The sequence below is a fragment of the Callorhinus ursinus genome, unplaced genomic scaffold, assembly GCF_003265705.2.
Source record: "Callorhinus ursinus isolate GAN/ISIS: 27379988/994484 unplaced genomic scaffold, GSC_fseal_2.0 scaffold19, whole genome shotgun sequence".
NCBI lineage: Eukaryota > Metazoa > Chordata > Mammalia > Carnivora > Otariidae > Callorhinus > Callorhinus ursinus.
Genome location: NW_027397081.1, coordinates 7915093 through 7934970, shown reverse-complemented (window position 1 = coordinate 7934970; position 19878 = coordinate 7915093). Strand labels below are relative to the sequence as shown.

The window sequence follows — 19878 nt, the reverse complement described above, 5'->3', positions numbered from 1 at the left end:
ACTGAATTCCTGTATGAGTTCTAGCAGTTTTGGGGTGGAGTCTTTTGGGTTTTCCACGTACAGTATCATATCATCTGCAAAGAGTGAGAGTTTGACTTCCTCTTTGCCGATTTGGATGCCTTTGATTTCTTTTTGTTGTCTGATTGCTGTGGCTAGGACTTCTAATACTATGTTGAATAGCAGTGGTGAGAGTGGACATCCCTGCCGCATTCCTGACCTTAGGGGAAAGGCTCTCAGCCTTTCCCCTGTCATATTGTTTTCTGAAGTGGTTTTACATTCCCACCAACAGTGTATAAGAGTCTAATTTCTCCACATCTTCACCCATACTTACTATCTTTTTGATTATAGCCGTCTTAGAGGAAATAATATTGTATTTCACTGTGGTTTTGATTTGCATTTTCCTAAGGACTAATGATGTTGCGCATCTTTTTATGTGCTTACTTATCATCCATGTGTTATGTTTAGTGAAGTTCCTATTCATTATTTTGCCCAAATTCAGTTGGATTTTTAGTTCTTACATTATTGTTTTGAAAGTTACTTATATATTCTGATTCAAGTTCTTTATCATGTATATGACTTACAAATATTTTCTCCCATTATGTGGCTGGTCATTTTATTCTTTTAATAGTGTTTTTCAAGGAACAGAGTTCTTAATTTTGATGAAATCCAATTCATTTTTTCTGTAATTTTATGTAATTGTAATTTATTTGAATTTAAATTTAAGGTGCCACAGTTGTCTATTGGATACTATACTGGACAGCACAGGTTGAGAGAAAGAGACACAAGCAATAATAACAAAAATTAATGGTGATAACTATTCTAAAAAAAACAAACAAACATGGATATGGAGCTAGACCACTCTGGCATTAAGGTTTCAAGGGAAGGCCTCTTTTAAGTGAGGCTTTACTCTTTTATGAGTGAAGACAAGATGCTGTAAAAAGATTTTGAGAAGTAGGAGCAATTATTCGAAGATGCTGAGGTGGGAAAGAACAGGATGCTTTTGAGGGGCCAGTGTTTAGAGGCTGTGTGAGAAGGTATTCTCTTTATTTTACAGCCACATTTAGTATTTTAACCTGAAACAGAATTACCTACCTGGTTTATCCACCTTTATTCACTAGTCAGACAATTTGACTGTTTCTAGAAATCAATGATTTTCTGTCACTTAGACTCTTCAGAATAATACACAATAGATTTCTATAGTAATTTCTAAAAATGTGGTTCTAAAAGATAATAGCATAGAGATAATACTACTGAATAATGCATTCTGGATAGAATTCTGGATTAATCTTCTGGATAATGTATCTTTGAGGATATCCACATTTGGATAGAACAGTTTTTATGAAATGAAATGGAAGCACGTATTAGAGTAATTTCGATTAGGGATCATTTGTGTCATGATACTCAAGCACTCTGACCCTTTGGTTTCACATACCAATTGAAAACTCCTTGGAAGAAAGACTTATAGGCACAGAAAGTCAGTTGGAGCAATAGGATTTTAAAATACCTCCAGCATATTAAAATGTGACAGCCCTCTGTCTTGTCTCTCTGCATGCTGTGGGTCCAAATCTGTTTATAGCTGCTCAGGTAGAACACCCCCGAGAGCCAACTTTGGCCATGTGTGTGTCTTATGCTGGGGTTTGAATGAAACATCGTGGTGAGTAAGCTTTAGTTTTATTCTATAATACTGAGCAAATATTATGCCTGTGGTTAAACCAATATCTTCCTGAATCCTTGTCTTGTGTTATTCACAAAGTGAATTGATAAAATCGGGTACATGAAGTTGTTTTGGCTCAGAAGAGTCTGAAATTATCAAAGTCTGAGTTAGGATTGATCAGAAATGGCCTCTGTTATCACTGATGTGATCTCCAAACTTATGACTGTACTTTGTTTCTTTGTCTGTAAAGTGATGGTAATAATCCATATCTTGTATATTTCACAAGTTGTTTCATATGGATCAAAAGAAAGTATATTCTGCACTTTTAAGTGCAGAAGCCAATTAGTATCTTTTACCAGGTGAAAGGATGTAAAGCAATAAAAAGAGTTTTATTTCTTTGAATTTGTTAAAAGAACATATACATGCAAATGAGTGGATGCTATCTGTCTTATTCAGCTCAGACTACCATAACAAAATACCATAAATTGGGTGGTTTAAATATCAGACGTTGATTTCTTAAAGTTGTGGAGACTGTGAATTCCTATGATCTGGGTGCCAGCCAACTCAGTTCCTGCTTGAGGGTTCACTTCTTGGCTTGTGGTTGGCCATCTTCTTCCTGGGTCTTCATGGGAAACGGAGGGGAAGTGTTAGGGAGAGAGGTGGAGATGGAACTCGATATCTCTGGTCTTTTCCTATAAGGGCACTAATCTCATCATGGGGGCCTCACTTTCACGACCTCATCTAAACCTAATCACCTCCTAAAGACCCCCACCTCCTAATACTGTCGCATTGGAAATTAGAGCTTCAACATATGAATTTGGGGGGGACATAAGCATTCAGTCCATAACACTGTCCTTCAAAGTAGTTATTCTTGAAGGTCATAAATATCAAATAAGGTAGAAACTTGAGCAGAAAGATAAGAATTTAATGTTTATAATTTATGGGATAATGAAAGGAAATTTTATTTTATTTTATTTTATTTTTTATGAAAGGAAATTTTAAAACCTCTTTGAGTGAATGCCTAACTATATATAATACATGTCAGTTATATGAGGTAAGTATTATTAACTTATTTCCACAGAAGAAGGAACTGAGCCCTGCCAAGGCCACATGTGGTAAGCAGCAAAGCTGGAATTTGAACCAGATCTTCCAACTCTATTTCTTTTTCTAACTAGATTATAGATGCTTTTGTTACTATTTGTAACATAAGATATAGGAGGGAGTAGATCTGAATTCTATATAACCAGCTGAGAAAAGCACATTTGAGAGGTTTTTCTCCTGAGAGGTAATTGCCTTCTTTGCGGAGCAGAATCTCTACTTTCTCCATCTACCAGTGAATGTTATGTTCACTGCTGCCATTAGGTAAATGTTAGGTAAATGCATCAGTCAGGGTTCTCCAGAGAAACAGACCAGTGCCAGTCCCATGATCTGCCATCTGCAAGCTGAAGACCCAGGAAGGTCGGTAGTTCAATTCACCACCATCTTTTCCTGAGGCAAAATGAGATGAGATGTCCCGGCTCAACAGTGAGGAAAGAAAAAGGGGGCGAATTTCTCCTTCCTCCACTCTTTGTTCTATGAAGGCCCTCAAGAGATTGACTGATGCCCACCCACTGTGGGGAGGGCCATCTGTATTATTAAGTCCAGTGATATAAATGGTAATCTCATCCAGAAATACCTCACAGATATACCTAGAAATGTTTAATCTGGGCACCCTGTGGACAGTCAAGTTGACCAATAAAATTAATCACCACAGTAAATATAACTAATAGTGACAATCAATGACATAATCATTAGTCTGATTACCTTGGAAATGTGTGGGTTTTATGCCTTGGAATCTGTCATTTTCAGTTTTATATAAGGCACTCATCGTACTTCTGGAGTTCCTTAGCCAGGTCTGCTTTCCAGGCTGATATTTGAGTCTTGCTTGCTGTTGGAAAGCTTGGCATATTCCCCAAACTTACAGAACTGTATTTCAGAGTTAGGTGTGGGTGCACTGAATTCTATGCCTCTATGGACAGTCACGTGTTTGGCACACCCAGTTGAAACACTCTCAATTCAGAAAATATTTTATGTCATGAATCTTGAGTGTAGGAAAAAACTCTTGCTTCCATAGTTATTTTTACTTACAATGTGAAAACAATAGTGCATTTTAACATGGCAAAAGACAAAATTTTTGTGACTCTAACGTTCGTATGTTAGAACAGAATAAATTGTATTTTTCATAAAACAAAACTTAAAGACAATCTTATTTTTACACATTTGTGTAAAAAGTAATTATTAATTTTAAGTAAAATAGTTAAAATAGAGAATTGCAGCTTAGAGACTGAAAATTCACAAGTCAGAGATACTAACCAGTGCGGTTGTTGCTCTTGGTTCCGAAGTGGAGATGGCTGTGAAAATCTGTCACGCTCTGTGATTTCCCCAGTGTCCCAGGTTATGACTCGGGGAAGGGTCTGCAGGACAGAAGGCGGGTGGTGTTCGGAAGGCAGTTCCCGCTCCCTAAACCCCAGTGTTCCGTAGACTGGGAGAGGTGACACAGCTTAATGGCACCTACAGAAAAGGAGACTTCAGGAATTGAGGTGTCTGAACCCTTTCAGATTTCTTATCCTGCCATCTGGGACTTGGTGGCTGTTCTTTTCAAAGTGAAGACATCTTTAGAACCACGTAACAACTTAACACAAATATGTGATTATAAAGCTTGCTTTCCTAGAAGTTATCAGTAGCTGAAAATATATTAGATTTCAATTTAAATTGCCACCAATACAGCTTATAAACTATAAAATATCACAGAAACAAGTGGGTGTGTAACTAACACCAAGGTTGTATATGCGCATGTATAACACTCGCACGTACATCAACGTGTACACATAGTGCTTCGAAGTCGCGGATGTGCGTTTTGTTGTGATTTATTGGAGTTTCATGACTCACACTTCTCTCACCCTCAGAGCATTTGGCAAAAACCTCTATTACGGACTGAATGTGCCCTCTCCGAAAACTCGTGTTGAAGTCCTAACCCCCCTGGGTTAGATGAGGTCATGAGGTCAGAATCCCCATGATGGGATTAGTGCCCTTGTAAGGGACCGGGGAGCTTACTCTCCCTCTGTCTTTGTCCCCCATGTGAGGAGGACAGAGCTGGAAGGCAGCTGTCCGCAAATGAGAAAGAGGGTCTCACTAAGAACGGAATCCGCTGGCACCTTGACTTTGGACTTCCCAGCCTCCAAAACTGAAAAATAGATGTCTGTTGTTTAGACCACCCAGTCTGTTATTCTGTTATGGTAGCCTGAGCATACTACCCCTGAAAGACAGTTTCATTGAGGGGAAAGTTTGCTCTCCCATTCTTTATGTTGGTATCGCAAGTGTTGTAGGTCGCAGGGACTCTGCAGGTCGTGGTGTGTGCAGAGAGCCTGCAGGCTGGATGCTGATTTTGGTATTGGCAACGGCCCCGGTTTTCTGAAGCAGCCTTGGATGGGGGTGAGGGTTAGCCATTGTTTACTTACGGAGGACTTAGCTACAGTGTGGGAGGCTGGAAAAGGGAGCAGAGGAAACCGCCTTCTGTCAGCCACCTAGAGTGGGGCTTGCAGGCAGCACAGCCCAGTTTCTTTTATAATTTTGTTTCAGTCTGATTTTCTTTATCTAGGACAAGTTTAGATTAGAAACATCCGACCAACAGCAGACATAGTCCTGTCAGCACTGTGTGTCGGTGCTGTGCTGAGCAGCCTTGACCTCATTTTGACAGACAGCTGTCACATGGCACAACTGAAAGGTAAAACCTATTTCTGGATGTTTGGTCACTTGCGTGTGGACTCTGAAAATGGAATGTACGTGTGCCCACATCAGCTCACATTTCAAAGATGTGGAAAACCCAGCTGCTCTGTGGCCTTTTGCTTTCCTTGTTTACCTGGGTCCTAATTTACACCTAGGAGAGAATCTATTTCCTCTTCTACCCCTGCATTTACCCTCTTGAACCTCAGCTTTGGCAGTAGTCTTTGCTAGGTGATACTACGTCTGAATCTGGATAGACCTGGGCCTGTTTTCCATTCTCATTTTATGCGTTCTGTTTTTTACCGTTATGGTTTCTGGATTGGAAGACCATACCCTCCCCCTCTGCATGAGGAGAGTGAGAGGTTGCTGTAAGGCAGAGCTTCCCAAGCTTCCCATTAGAGATGTGTCTGCTACCGTCAGCCCTTCAGCCACTAGGCAGGTGGATGGCTACCAGGGCAGCCAGAGAGCCTCTTTGTTTATTAGAGTGTGTCAAGGGTGTGTAAATCCTCTCACCTTGAATGGGCCCTGCCTTGCAAGGGATTATTAGGGACAGGGCATTGGTGATTGACCCTGTCTACTCTAGGGTGCTGCTGAAAAGGAATCGTGACCAGAGGTTGAAATTGGTGGCTTTCCTAAAGAAGAAAGTCCAGCCAACTTCAAGGCCCACAGTGACACTCCAGAAGCCTGCCTGGGTCAGGCAGAGGCAGAGGAGCGAAGCATAAGGTATAAAGGGAATTCTGCTATCCTCCTATTTATTTATATACGGTACTGATGCGCTCTGAAGCATCACTCTGTATGTTACACTATCGTGGTGTTTTCCATGTCAGAGGACTTCTTGCATATAATCTTATTCTATTCTTTGTGGTAGGTTAGATGGTTATGTCATCTTATGGAGAGGACTCAGAAGTTAAGTGCTTGAACCAGGTGCAGAACTTAGGTCCAGTGTCTCCTAGCCCAGGGCCCATTCTCCTACATTACATAGATTCTCATGTTTATTGTTTTATTTCAAAGTGGCTATCCCATAGAAGGAGGAAAGAAGCCAAAAGTAAAAGTGTATCTTTCTTAATCTGAGAAAAGAACTTATATCCTTCTATAACGATCTGCTGTGATGACATTTGTTTTAATTAAATGCTCAGATTGATTCTGGATGGTATGACTGGAAATAAACAGAGGATCACACACATCACAGACCAAAGTGGCAATAGTGAGAAGCTTCAGCTCACCCAGTGGTCAAAACCTGGTTGTGATAATAGGACCTAGAAGCAAGATGCAGGGTTAAAAATAATTTTCTTGTTTCCTTGCAGAGCCAGTGTCTCTTAGGTATGCCTCCACAAATTAAATACTGCAGGTGTGTCGGGAAGACAAGAAAGAAACAGTTCATTGCTTACAAAATTGTATAGACTAGCCACAATAGAATTAATGGTCAAATTTGAATACGCTAATTTGTAAATTTGATTAAATTTTTTTCTAGCTTTGAAACTTGAATTCTTTAAAAGCTTTCCTATGTGCTGCTGAAGCAAGCACTCAAAGTCCTCATTTTAATGTTAGGCTAATTTTAAATGTTTGGAAGTGACTTCAGCACAGTTGACTTAAATTCAACTAAAATGCTTAGATGTTTTTCTTCATAAAGTGACTGTAACAGAAGAAAGGATGAAAAATTGCAGTTCACCTGACTTAAACCTTTCATCCTGTTCCTTTCTTTTGATAGGCATTTTTTCCTATAATCTCTGAGAATTAAGAACGACCAGATCAGAATGATTTAGAGGTTCTGAAAATAGTACTGTATCTCTTGGTTGATATGAAGTTAAACTTCTAATGAGAGACTACATGCAGGTTTTTATGTAAACAGTGTTTTCTGAGTTGTTGAGAATAAAAGACCAAAAATTTTGTTCTTCGGCTACCTGTTTACAGTTTCATTTTCCTACATAGGCACACTTGTATCACCACCTTAAACTCTCAGATATGGGCAGTGTTAATTCACTGACTTAATACACTGCTACTGAAAATTTACTGTGTGAAAATGGTAAGGCTCGGGCATTGGAGCAGTAGGGGATGATCGGTGGACATATTCCTCAGATCTCTGAGGAATTCCAATGGAAAGCCACTTAAACATTTTATATAAAAATATGTTGGACAAAAAGCAAATAATTTTCATTTTCTTATATTGTACTACGGATGATTATTATACAAATAAAGAAAATAATGGCTCTTGGCTATGAGCCAGTTTGCTGGGATGGAACCCAGTGGCTTAGTAGTTTGGTATTTAGCTCTTTGTTTTTCTTTTTCACAGCTTTATTGAGATATAATTCACATGCCATGGTATATTTAGAGAATCGTGCATCTGTTGTTGCAGTCAATTTCAGAACATTTTCATTACCCCAAAAGAAACACCACACCCCTTCGTCATCATGTCCCAATCGCCTCATCTCCCCAAACTCTGGGCAAACACTAATCTACTTTAAGTTTCTATAGATTTGTTTATTCTGGATTTTTCATGCAAATGAGATCATATAACATGTGGTCCCTTGGGACTGCTTTTAATTAGCGTAATGTTTTCAAGATTCATCCCTATTGTTACACATGTCAGTGTGTCTTTTATTGCCAACTAATATTCCATTATGTGGATATACCACAATGTGTTTATACATTCATCAGTTGATGGACATTGGGGTTGTTTTCCACTTTTTAACTATTATAAATAATGCTGCTGTGAACATTCACATGTATGTTTTTGTGTGGACATGTTTTCATTTTTCTTGTTTATGTACCTGGGAGGAAATGCAGGATCCTATGTAACTGTGTTTAGCCATTTGCAGAACTTCTGAACTAGGTTCCAAAGTGACAGCGCTATTTTACATTCCCACTAGTAGTTTATGAGAGTTCCATGTCTTCGCTGGCACTTTTTATGTCTTTTTTATTATAGCCATCCTGATGAGTATAAAGTGATATTTCATGGTTTTGATTTGCATTTCTCTGATGGCTAATGATGTTGAGCATCTTCGCTTGTGCTCATTGGCCATTTGTATATCTTCTTTAGAGAACTGTCCATTCAGGTCCTTTGCCCATTTTGAAATTGGCTTATTTATCTTTATTTAATTGTGACAATTCAATAACAATTCTTTGTATACAAATCATTTATCAAACATGATTTGCAAAAATTTTCTTCTGTGGGTCTTCTTTTACTTTCTTAATAGTGTCCTTTGAAGCATAGAAGTTTTTAATCTTTTTTTTAAGATTTTATTTATTTATTTGACAGAGAGAGAGACAGCGAGAGAGGGAACATAAACAGGAGGGGGAGGGAGAAGCAGGCTTCCTGCTGAGTAGGGAGCCCGATTCGGGGCTCGATCCCAGGACCCTGAGATCATGACCTGAGCCGAAGGCGAGCGCTTAATGACTGAGCCACCCAGGTGCCCCTAGAAGTTTTTAATATTGACAGTGTCCAATTTATCTATTCTTTTTCCTTTGTTGTTTGTGCTTTTGGTATCATATCTAAGAAACCATTGCCTACTCCAAGTCACAAATATTCTGCCTGTGTTTTTCTCTAAATTTTCTTATAATTTCTGATCTTACTTTCAGATCTTTGATTCATCTTGAGTTAATTTTTATATATGGTATGAGATAGGAGTCCAACTTAATTCTTTTCCATGTATATATTCAGGTGTCCCTGCACCATTTGTTCACAGGTAATTAACTTCAATCATCAGATGTTTACCCTGTAGTTCAAAGTGGTAAATGTCAGCACTATGTTAGAAGATGTAGTTTGCAGTATACAAGGATGACTCTTCACCATCCAGTTCCATAGCAATGCTTACATTTCCTTAATGACAGCATTTTAGCAGAGCCCCTTAAAGGTTTGTTTGTTTTCCTGTGTGTGTGTATGGGATAGTGATATAGATATGGAGGATAGTGGATTTTAAAATTCACATAAACCTTCATTTATTGAGTACATAGTTTGTACCAGGCATTGTACTAGGCTTTGGGAATACAAAGAGAAGCCTACGATAGAGCAGAATTCCAGTAAATAATTGTTGAAGGACTAGAGAAAGTTGGAAAGAAGTTACAGTCCCTGCTCTCTAGAAATGGACAGAAATATAAATAATATGAAATGCCATAACCGAGGCATAATATGTGAAGCAAGATAGGAACACAGGGAATTGAACATACAATTAATACAACTGATTAAAAAAGAGTTGAAGTGGAAAGCAACTTGCAGATTAGCTGGTAATGTAGCTGCAATTTTGCTATTATTGAAATGTTTTTAAAAATGAATTACAGTCATTTGGTTCTCATTTTCAGTTGTGACCTCTATTTTACTTTTTGGCAGAATAGGTCTTTGCCTTTATTACCAAATATAACTGCAGAAGAGACAGCTCAGAAAATCAAAGATCTAATGACTTTCTTCTGTTCTTGTTATACTTCCTTGATAAATTGCTGTTAGTGAAAACACAGCCATTTTAAAAATGTAGTCACATTTATTCCCTTTTACAACTTCTTCCAAGGTCCTCTTTATCTTTCCCAATTGGAAGTGGAGGGGTAAATAAATGTGATATCATGTTTGTTTTTTAGCTCATATAAAATTCTTGTTTCATTTTTTGGGCCCTTAAAGACTAGGTAAGTGGTATCAAGTATCAAGAAAATCATTTCCAAAAGTTTAATGGAATTAATTTTTAACCTAATATATAGTTTGTCAATTTAGAAAAAAGAGATTACTGGGGCGCCTGGGTGGCGCAGTCAGTTAAACATCACGCTCTTGCTTTTGGCTCAGGTCATGATCCCAGCGTCATGAGATTGAGCCCCGCACTGGGCTCTGCACTGAGCATGGAGCTTGCTTGAGGTTCTCTCTCTCCCTCTCCCTCGGCTCCTCCCCTTTTTCTCCCCCCTCCCTCCCTCTCTTAAAAAAAAAAGAAAAAAACAGATTACCTCTTTAAAAATACTCAGTTTCAGAACGGCATCTAGTATTTGTGAGGTCATCTAGATATGAACATCAAGCATGTAGGCATTCTGAAAAATCATACTGTACATTGTGATTTTTAAGCTAACAGTAACAACAAAAAGCACTGTTTTAAACCTACTCTCTATTTTCTGTGAGACAAAGAATCATAGTTTTTACTGTCATTGAACAACTGAAATTTGTTGGTGCTGGTACAGGCATGGCCTCAACCTGTCCTGACAAGCTTACACAGTAATCTACTTGTAGAGGAATCATAGTCTCTTTCTATTTCCATGTATTATATTTCACACAGTTGTTATAAACAAAAAAGAAAATCTAATTCTTCATTGCCTGAGAACAGATTCTTTGATAGATAAGTGAATTTGTTTCGAAGTCACCATTGCCCCTTTGTTTTGCTATACTTTTGAACAAAAGAAAGAGATCTGTGTATTTTTAATGAATTAACACCTAAATCTATTTATTAAACTCTTGTTATAATGGCCATTCTTAATTTTTTTTTCTTTTCTTTTTTTTTTTTTTTTAGAGAGAGAGCTGGGAGGAGTAGTAGAGGCAGGGGGAGAGGCAGAGAGAGAGAATCTTAAGCAGGCTCCACACCCAGCATGGAGCCCAACACAGGGCTCTATCTCACGACCTTGAGATCACGACCTGAGCTGAAATCAAGAGTCCAATGCTTAACCGACTAAGCCACCCAGGAGCCCCTAAGACTTTTAATTATTTACAAGAGGAATGAATCCTGTGAATCTTAAATTGGCACATATAATGTTTATTTCCTTGCATATCCATGGTAAATCTTTGGTGGACATTTAACATGAGAATATCAAAAATAGAAGGGATTTAAGAGACTGTGTAGTCCAAATTTTCTGATTTTCTAGATTAGGAAATGAAAGTCCATAGAAGTGACTGAATTGCCTTGGGTTGCATATCTCATTAGTGGTGAAACTTACTACAAACAGTAGGATCTCAAATAAAAGTAATATTCTTCCTGTAGTTTGATTACATTCTGTTGCATATGAATCCACTAGATGAGGTAGATACACTTTGCATTTGACTCTTCATACATCTGACAATTTTATAACTAAGGAAACATGGTCTAATTAGTGTGGATATGGACCTCTGCATTAGGTCTCCATGAGAAACTCCTATTTTAAAAGCACTCTTACAGAAGAAAATTGGTCACCCTTATTTGATTATTCATTCTCATGTTTAACAGCCATCACTCTCAGGAAGATTTCTTTATGTCAGAAGGTTTCAAATTTGGGGGTCCATGAATCCCTAAGGAATCCATGTTATGCAGGTCTCTGAACCCCTTGAAATTATGTGCACAATGTAATTCACAGCTTTTTAAAATTTTTCGGAGAACCACTACCCAAAATCAACATGGTTTCTCAGTCTACAGTTTAGCAGCATTTCTGTTTGTGTTCTCTTCCTTGGAAGACATTTTCTATCCTCCATATTATGATTCTGCGTTAAATTTAGAGATTATTTCTCCTTCCAAATGAAGAACTTCAGATCATTTTAGCTTTTCTCACAGACTCTTCTTCCCCCCACATCTTAAATCATATTTATGGCTGTCTTTTGAACATTTCTAAATTCTTTGTAAACCTGAAAGGCAAGGAGCTCAGAATTACAAGTCCTGTATGCATGAAGATTCAGTTAGGAGCTTAGATCGGCTGACCGTGGTGTCAGGGGGTTAGGGGCTGCAGAAGCAAGGCTGCTGAGATGGATCCAGGAAGGTGGTTCCACTAAGGTAGACTAGGCAGACCCTCGCCTAGTTCAAAACTGAAGGTGTAAGGAGCCCAGATGAAGTTTAGGATTGGGTACATTTCAAAGTTCAAAGCATAGTAAATAGTTGCTGAATAAAGGGAGTCAGGGGGCTTAGGGGCAAGAACATAACTCTTCTGAATCCACCGTTCTAAGGCTAGTGTGACTGCAGAGGTGGCCGGGAGAGGGAGAATCTGGGAGACAAATATTTGTAGGTCCAGTGGCCTGTCCCCACATGAAGAGTCTCAGTGGTAAAAGACTGGTTGATTTTACTGAGAAATGTGGCAGTTTGTTCACATGCACGTTTTCTGAGGATTTCACCTTCAGGTCTGGGCTAGACCAAGCCCCCTGACTCCCAAGAGATGTGAGTAATGGAAACAGTGGGATGGGGCTGACAAGCTGTAAGATACAACGTAGGTTATCAACATCACAGACTTTTCTGGGAATCTGATGAAAACCGTGGGCTTTCTCTCCAGAAGGAAGGCATAAATACCTATCATGTAAACAAGAGAAGTATACAATTTAACCTTCCCTGAAACTCCTTCCTGGTTAATAATTCCTGATTGAGAACGGTATTCTCTATTTCTTACCCATTTCCTTCCTGTCTTTTATTCATGGTTTATGTAATTATGTCAGTTGCTGTCTGAGCTATGCTAAGGAGGTTTGGGCATATAGTTTCTACATGTGAGCCAAAAGATTAATGGGGAGAAAGCAACACTGAGGCAGGATGCTGGTGACAATAACTGTGGAAAGGTCCTGGGGACATGGTGAATTTGGGCGATAAGAATTTTGCCAAAGAAAGCCAGTATCCCCTTCTCATTCGATGATTATTCCTCTGTTCCTGTGCCAGGATCTAGGTTTGATTTTACTAGAAGCAGTTCCTTTATGAATAATGTAAGGAGGTACTGATCCTGAACCGGTTAGTTTTCCTGGTTCTTACTAGAGCAGCACCTGGTTCCCAGGATGGCTGGCCTAGGTCCTCCAGCGGTAGGTAAGACCTCTGGCCAGGAGAGGGTGGGACAGTAGAGCAGGAAGAATGGCCACAGCCTGAACTTCACTCCTGGCTGTTGATGAGCATATTGGTGATTTTACTCATCCATTTCCAGTGGCAGGCCCGCTAACTCTATCTAGAATTGTGAAATATGTAAGACTGAATTTAGAGAGTGATTATCTGGATAATCCAGGTTGAATAAATCCCCATTTACTAAAAATTGTAGGTCCTCTGAGACAGAGTACTCAAATTATCCAGTTAATCCTATGTTTATATACCACTTAGAAAAGGAAAAAAAAAAAAGTCTTTTTGTTCTTTTTTTAAGTTACAGCAAAAAAAAAAAAAAAAAATCTGTTTGGAAGAAGGGATCCCCAAATGTATAAATATTTAAGTTTAAAGGTCTATTAAATGTATAAGAATCTAGTCTCTTTTGCTTTAACTGTGTTTTGTTTGTTTGTTTGTTTGTTTTTCTTTTTTTTCTCCCTTTACTTGATCTCTTCAAATCCTGACTTTCCTTGAGGCCCAGTTTGGGGCCTACCCTGCCCATGAAAGAGAGACAGTAGAGTTACTCAGATGACATTCTGGAGTATAAATGAGATACTCCTGTCTTGCCTTTAGCAGAGGGGCTGGAACATAATAAACAACATATCTGTTAGCTACAGTTGAAGATAAAGGTTATGATAATGCTTTTCCCAAATACCTGATCAACACTTAACCTCCTTATTCTCTAGCTATAAAAAAATATTTAAAGCCTTTACCACTTTTTGACACTTACTCTCTTAGTTAAGATGTTATTTTATCTCTACAATGAGATTGCAGACTCTTTGAGAGGCAAGGATAGGCAATACAAAATTTGCTAAATTGGTTTGAAAGTTGGCATTTACTGGCTTTACAAGTCACATGGTCTTCATTTGAATTTTTTTTCTCAACAGAAAATGAAAACACTAGCAGAAAGGAGGAGGAGTGCCCCGTCTCTTATCCTGGATAAAGCCCTACAAAAAAGGCCCAGTACCAAGTAAGTGAATAGCCTCATATTACACATTTGGTATTGTGCTATGTTTTTTTATTTTTTTTATGTGTGAGGTTTTTTTGTTTGTTTGTTTTTTATCAGCATCAAAATTCTCTGTTTAATAATAGAAAATACGGCTTCTGTGCTGAAAAAAAAAAATAAGGTCTGTATTTTATGTGACTCATAAATAAAGCCTTTTAGAGCTGTTCTGTGTGATCAGTTGCTTTAAAACGAATTCAGAAATCTCATATCACCTAGTACACAAATGTGCAGGCTACACATATTGCTGAAGTTTATTTATAGAAACAAGTAGCAATCAGAATACTAAAAGATGAGTTACTTTAACCACCACATATCTTGGTTATGCACAAACCTTACCTTATTTTTTATCATAAGTTGATACCTGTGCCTGGGTATGAGGAAATTTTTTACCAATTTTAGATATGAAGAAAGATAACCAAATTGAGGTTATAAAAAATGGAATACTGATTTCTTGTATGCATTATTAAATTAATTAGTGAATTAATCTAGAATTTGAAGTGGAAAACAAGTTAACTCACTATGGAAATGACCATTTCACCTATTAAGACTAAATACCATTTCAATAGACATTTTAAGCAAGTCTTTCATAATATGTAGAAATTTAATGAATATTCAGTCATTAACTTATTCATTAATTTTTAAATGGCATTTTAACCAGGAGGAGTTTTTATGTTCAAAGGAATCCTATGATGATTTTCCTCTAATCTGTGAATCCTTTCATATAAAGTGAAGTCCTTATCACCTTTACTTAAAATGAGGGTATATCTGATATTTCTATGAATAATGTGCTAATTTAATATAAAACCTGTATGAAGGCATGGTGTTTTTTTTTTCCAGTGCCAAAAATAAATTATAGAACCAAATCCCAATTAGTGAAACTTCCAAAATACTTTGGTTCCTCTCTTAGTATTCAGCATGTTCTCAGACTCAGGCAGCTCCCGCACCTGCCCCTAGAAGACACATACTTTAGGCATTGGGTTGATCAGATCAGGAGATGTAAATTACTTTTAATAGATGCCTAATCAAAACGTAATTAGGAAGATACTCTTCTTCCAAATAAATAATACATTTGACTGCCTATATAAATGACTTTTGGATTATTTGCATTAATGTATCTTTGCATTAGTGTGGAAAAAAGAGAATGGTAATATTTTCACAGTTTGACTTTGATTATCTAGAAAGCTCATGAGTAAGTATTTTTGGGGGGAGGTAGAAGAGGCAGAATTATTAGTACAACTGTATATATAGATATACATATAAAAATAGCTTTATTATCTACTTTAAAAAACAGTTTTGGGTATAATTCTTATTGGAAGCTTCTAGGATAGATGTGTCCTAGGCTTTTCAATTATAAGTAGCCCTTATATAAGAGAATCTTTAGCCCAAGATCAGGCGTCAGTAGTGGCCCACTTACTCTCAAGCCTGTGAGAATCTGTAATAGTATGCATATAGATACTTAAAGCTTATGTTTGGAAGTTTGGAATTTTGTGGAGCATTTGAGTTTATCTCAGCGATTGAGTGGGCAGTGGCCAGCGATGGTAGACATCATGTAATGCACAGGGTATCCTGCACGTCAAAGAATTGTGGGGGTACCTACATGGCTTTGAGGGTCTCGTGCATGGCATGTTTGTGAAGGAAGCTGAAAAACTTTATATGATTGTCTCTGCCTATAACCTAACTCTGTTTTATATATAAAGACAAAGTATTTTTATATACTTTTGTCTTAATAAACATTAAATTTTCCAAAAATGCCACTAGCTTGAATATCAAAAGATAATAGTACTTCATATTATTTGGGATCATTTCAGAAAATCGTTTGACTTTATTTCATTTTCCAGTACTTGTGTGTTATGGTTTCTTACTATCCAATGTCTCTTAAATTTAAATATATGAATTGTAAGTAGTGTAAGCATCTGACTACTTCATTGTCTTTTAGTATAGTCAATCAGGAGCATGCACCTATTGAAATACATAATTTATTAATTACTTTTATTTTCCTTTGTATTACTGTTAGGGCATTTTGATACTTTTGAAATTCTGTTAAATATCTGTGAATTTCGTTTCAGGGTAGAAAAGGAGGAATGGAAATGAATACATATGTGTAGATGTTAGTATCACATTGGGGAATTGGGTCTAATAAGGTTGAGAAGGCAGATGAAGTACCAGGTCTGTAACACTGACAACACTCACCCACCTTCCCGGGATTGTTGTGAGTTAGAGAACGAATGTACTAATGCACAGCCATGTCCTTCCCCATTCCTGCCTTCCCATTACCTCTGCAATAATTAGGGCTTACATTAGAGACAGTTCCCCAAATTTCTGCCTCAGAAATAATGAAATATGATGGACTTGTATCAAAATAACCAGAGGAAAAAAGTATATTTAAGTTGAAGTTGTATATGTTTTAATCTTCAGTTTATTTCTTAGGAGTTTCTCCAGGTCAGTAAAGTGAATGCATAGCGCAGGGCAACAGGGCCTTCATCTCTGGTACAGAAATAGTGCTTTTACTCTGTGTAGTGTTGGGCGGTTAATGCGTACAAAAAGAAAGCTGTTGGGTGTTGAATGTGTACAAGGTTTTTGTATGTAATGTGATCACTGGATTGGAAAGAACCATAAAGTTCTAATAGTCTGGTGGTTTCCAGAGTTTTCTAGTTAGTGTTCTGCAGTGGGATCCAGACAGCTGCATAATTGTCAGAAGCTCTTCATGGTTGATTCCAGTACCCCCTTGGTGGAGAACCACTATGACAAGCTACAAAAGAATCCTTTTTTTAAAAAGAGTGCTTTTAGGGAAACCTGGGTGGCTTGGTCAGTTAAGTGTCCAACTCTTGATTTCAGCTCAGGTCCCTGATCTCAGGGTTGTGAGATCGAGCCCCGCATCAGGCTCCATGCTCAGCACCGACTCTGCATGAGATTCTGTCTCTTCCTCTCCCTCTGCACCTTCCCACCCCCTCACACATGTGCTTGCACTCTCTCTCTCTAATAAATAAATAAATAATCTTAAAAAAAAAAAAGAATTTTGCTTTACTATCAGTTGCACCCAGGAAACATGAAAATCTTCTGAGTCCAAGCTGACAGCACACTTATTTCAAGTAGAACTTTGTACGATAAAATTCTAGTACCTAAAAAGAATCTTTACTATTTCTTTACATGTAATATCATGAGAACTAACCTGTAAAAGAAATAGAGTACTTTAGCACCTCATATTTCTTGAATTAAATACACAGTCACCATAGCATTGCATATTTCTTGTATTGTACCCTTACTTGATTTTGGCTTTGTGACAGAATGTCACTGTTTCTACTGTGATTTCCCAGTAAGGTGTTGCTTAGTAATTAATGATGATAAAATTTTTGTCCACAGTTTAGCAAACATCCACAGGGATTTAAAAGAATGGCTTCATTTAATTGCTGTTGCACCTCAATTTTTATTAAATTTAATGAACAATAGCTAGTTTTAAAAGAGAGGGAAGACTTAAGTTAATTGATGAGTGTACTGTATGTGTTGAAGTTTTATCTCCAGTGTTCTTGGATCAACCCTTACAATACATAAGGAGGGGTGGTTTATAGATTTTAACTTTTCGTTTTTGTATGTGGATACCATTCAGATCAGCTAGATGTGATTTCTCTAAGTATTTTAGTATGTGTCATAGCAGATAACAGGCCTTCACACTAAGAAGGTTAGTGGTTTTCCAGCGTGTCTGCATTCAGCTGTTTTTACTCTCAGACACAACAGCGTTCAGTTCTGTATTTGAGGACAGCCGCACCTGATGTAGTAGTCGTCCTCATGGTAACAGTCTGGGTACCTAATTAGAGGACTTAGTTTCCTTAAACGTAAAATGAGAGTGTCAAACTTATTGTCTGATCTGAAAACCCTCTACCTCTAGTTCTATGGCTACATAATTATGAAATTCAGTCGCTCAAAAGACTTCCTTATGCATACACTGAATTCTAACCATTCTTAACTCCTTGCACTTTCCTAAGCACACTATATACTCTGGCGTTGGCTCAGATGTCACTTCCTTCAGGCAGTCCTCTAACCCATCATAGATAACATTCATGCCTCTGCAACTTTTCATCGTAAGCACTCCTCCCACTGCATTGGCATCACCATCTAGGTTGTGTTCCATTTTGTACATACCGGTGTTCAATTATTGTTTGTGGGATGAATTGGTAAGTGAATAAGTGACTCCATTTCCATACCAGAACAGGAAATTAGTAAGTTTGCACAATTTAGTAGTTTCATAAGATTCTGCCTTTCCTGCCCTCCTTTAGGTAGTCAACACATGAGAGACTTTCCTTGTTCATCAGTATTACTGGTGAAATTCTGGCTAGGGAGAAAGGCAGATTCCTCTTGACAAAGTGACTCTGAGTTATTGTTAGGAAGTTATTTCATGCAGCCAAATACCCCACGAACACATGTATATGATCTGGAAATACCACACTTATTGGCATTCTCATGGTATTTCTTCATTGTTTACTCAGGGATAGATTCAAGTCATATAGACTTTCCCTCCAGAAATTCACTTGTTTTGATAGTTACTCAGCCCACCCTGTAGAAGTTACACAAAAATGTACCCACTTTTGTTTTAAGTTACAATGTGTTAGCACTTTTAAGTTGATATTCACCTGTTTCCATCCCCACATCCAAGTTAATTTACTGCGTATGTGCTGTTCGCAAGACTTCATGCTAGGGACTTTATATAGATTCCCTTTTCAATCTCTGCTCACTGCTGCTGAGAGGACAGGCAGGGAAGCATCGTGGTGCTGCAGGAAGGGCTGGAGCTTTAGCTGTGTTCCCATGCATTGGTCCATCCTGACAGTCTGTGTGACCTTGGAAAAATCACCTGATCTCTGAGTCTCAGTGTTTTCCTCTGTAAAGTATGAATCTAATGCTTGTATTACAAAATATGAAGTGTGAAAATTCTTAGAAGATTGACTTAGTTATTATTAGTTGCCTCTTTCCTTCCCTTAGATATATTTCATTTCCAAGCTTTAAACCTTCTGACTCATCCAGCAAAGTCAAGTTTGTTAGTGAAAACACCTACTTCATCATTATAGCATTGTATAACCAGAAGCAAATCATTGAGCCTGGCCCATTATAAAGTGGAAATTGAGTCAAAGACTTGCCCTAGGTCACACAGTTGATTATAGACTTAGAGATGGGATTGGAAATGCAGGCCTCTGGTTTTGATGGCATATTCTTTGCATTATTCAAACAAAAGGGCTTGATATAGTGTCTAACAGCATGGATTCTGGAGCCAGGTTGCCAGGTTTGAATCCTGATACTGGTCCTTACTAGCTTTATGATGTTGGGTAAGTTTTTCTTTTTCTTTAAATGTTTTATTGTTATCTTAATCACCATACATTACATCATTAGTTTTTGACGTAGTGTTCCATGATTCATTGTGCATAACCCACAGTGCTCCACGCAGAACGTGCCCTCCCTAATACCCATCACCAGGCTAACCCATCCCCCCTACCCCCCTCCCCTCTAGAACCGTCAGTTTCTTTTTCAGAGTCCATCATCTCTCATGGTTCGTCTCCCCCTCCAATTTACTCCCCTTCATTCTTCCCTCTTGCTATCTTCTTCTTTTTTTTTCTTAACCTATATTGCATTATTTGTTTCAGAGGTACAGATCTGTGATTCAACAGTCTTGAACAGTTCACAGCGCTCACCATAGCACATACCCTCCCCAATGTCTATCACCC

The 19878-nt window shown here is 38.0% G+C and overlaps 1 protein-coding gene across 4 annotated transcripts in view; it reads left to right on the top strand.

Moving 5' to 3' along the window:
* Positions 1–19878, top strand: part of ARHGAP20 (Rho GTPase activating protein 20) — a 140278-nt gene that overhangs the window by 6391 nt on the left and 114009 nt on the right. For all 4 annotated transcript variants that reach the window (XM_073903713.1, XM_073903711.1, XM_025893939.2 and 1 more), the window contains exon 2: positions 14052–14134. In XM_073903713.1, the coding sequence (XP_073759814.1) occupies positions 14055–14134 (80 nt within the window). In that variant the 5' untranslated portion in view covers positions 14052–14054. The remainder of the gene's footprint in view (positions 1–14051; positions 14135–19878) is intronic.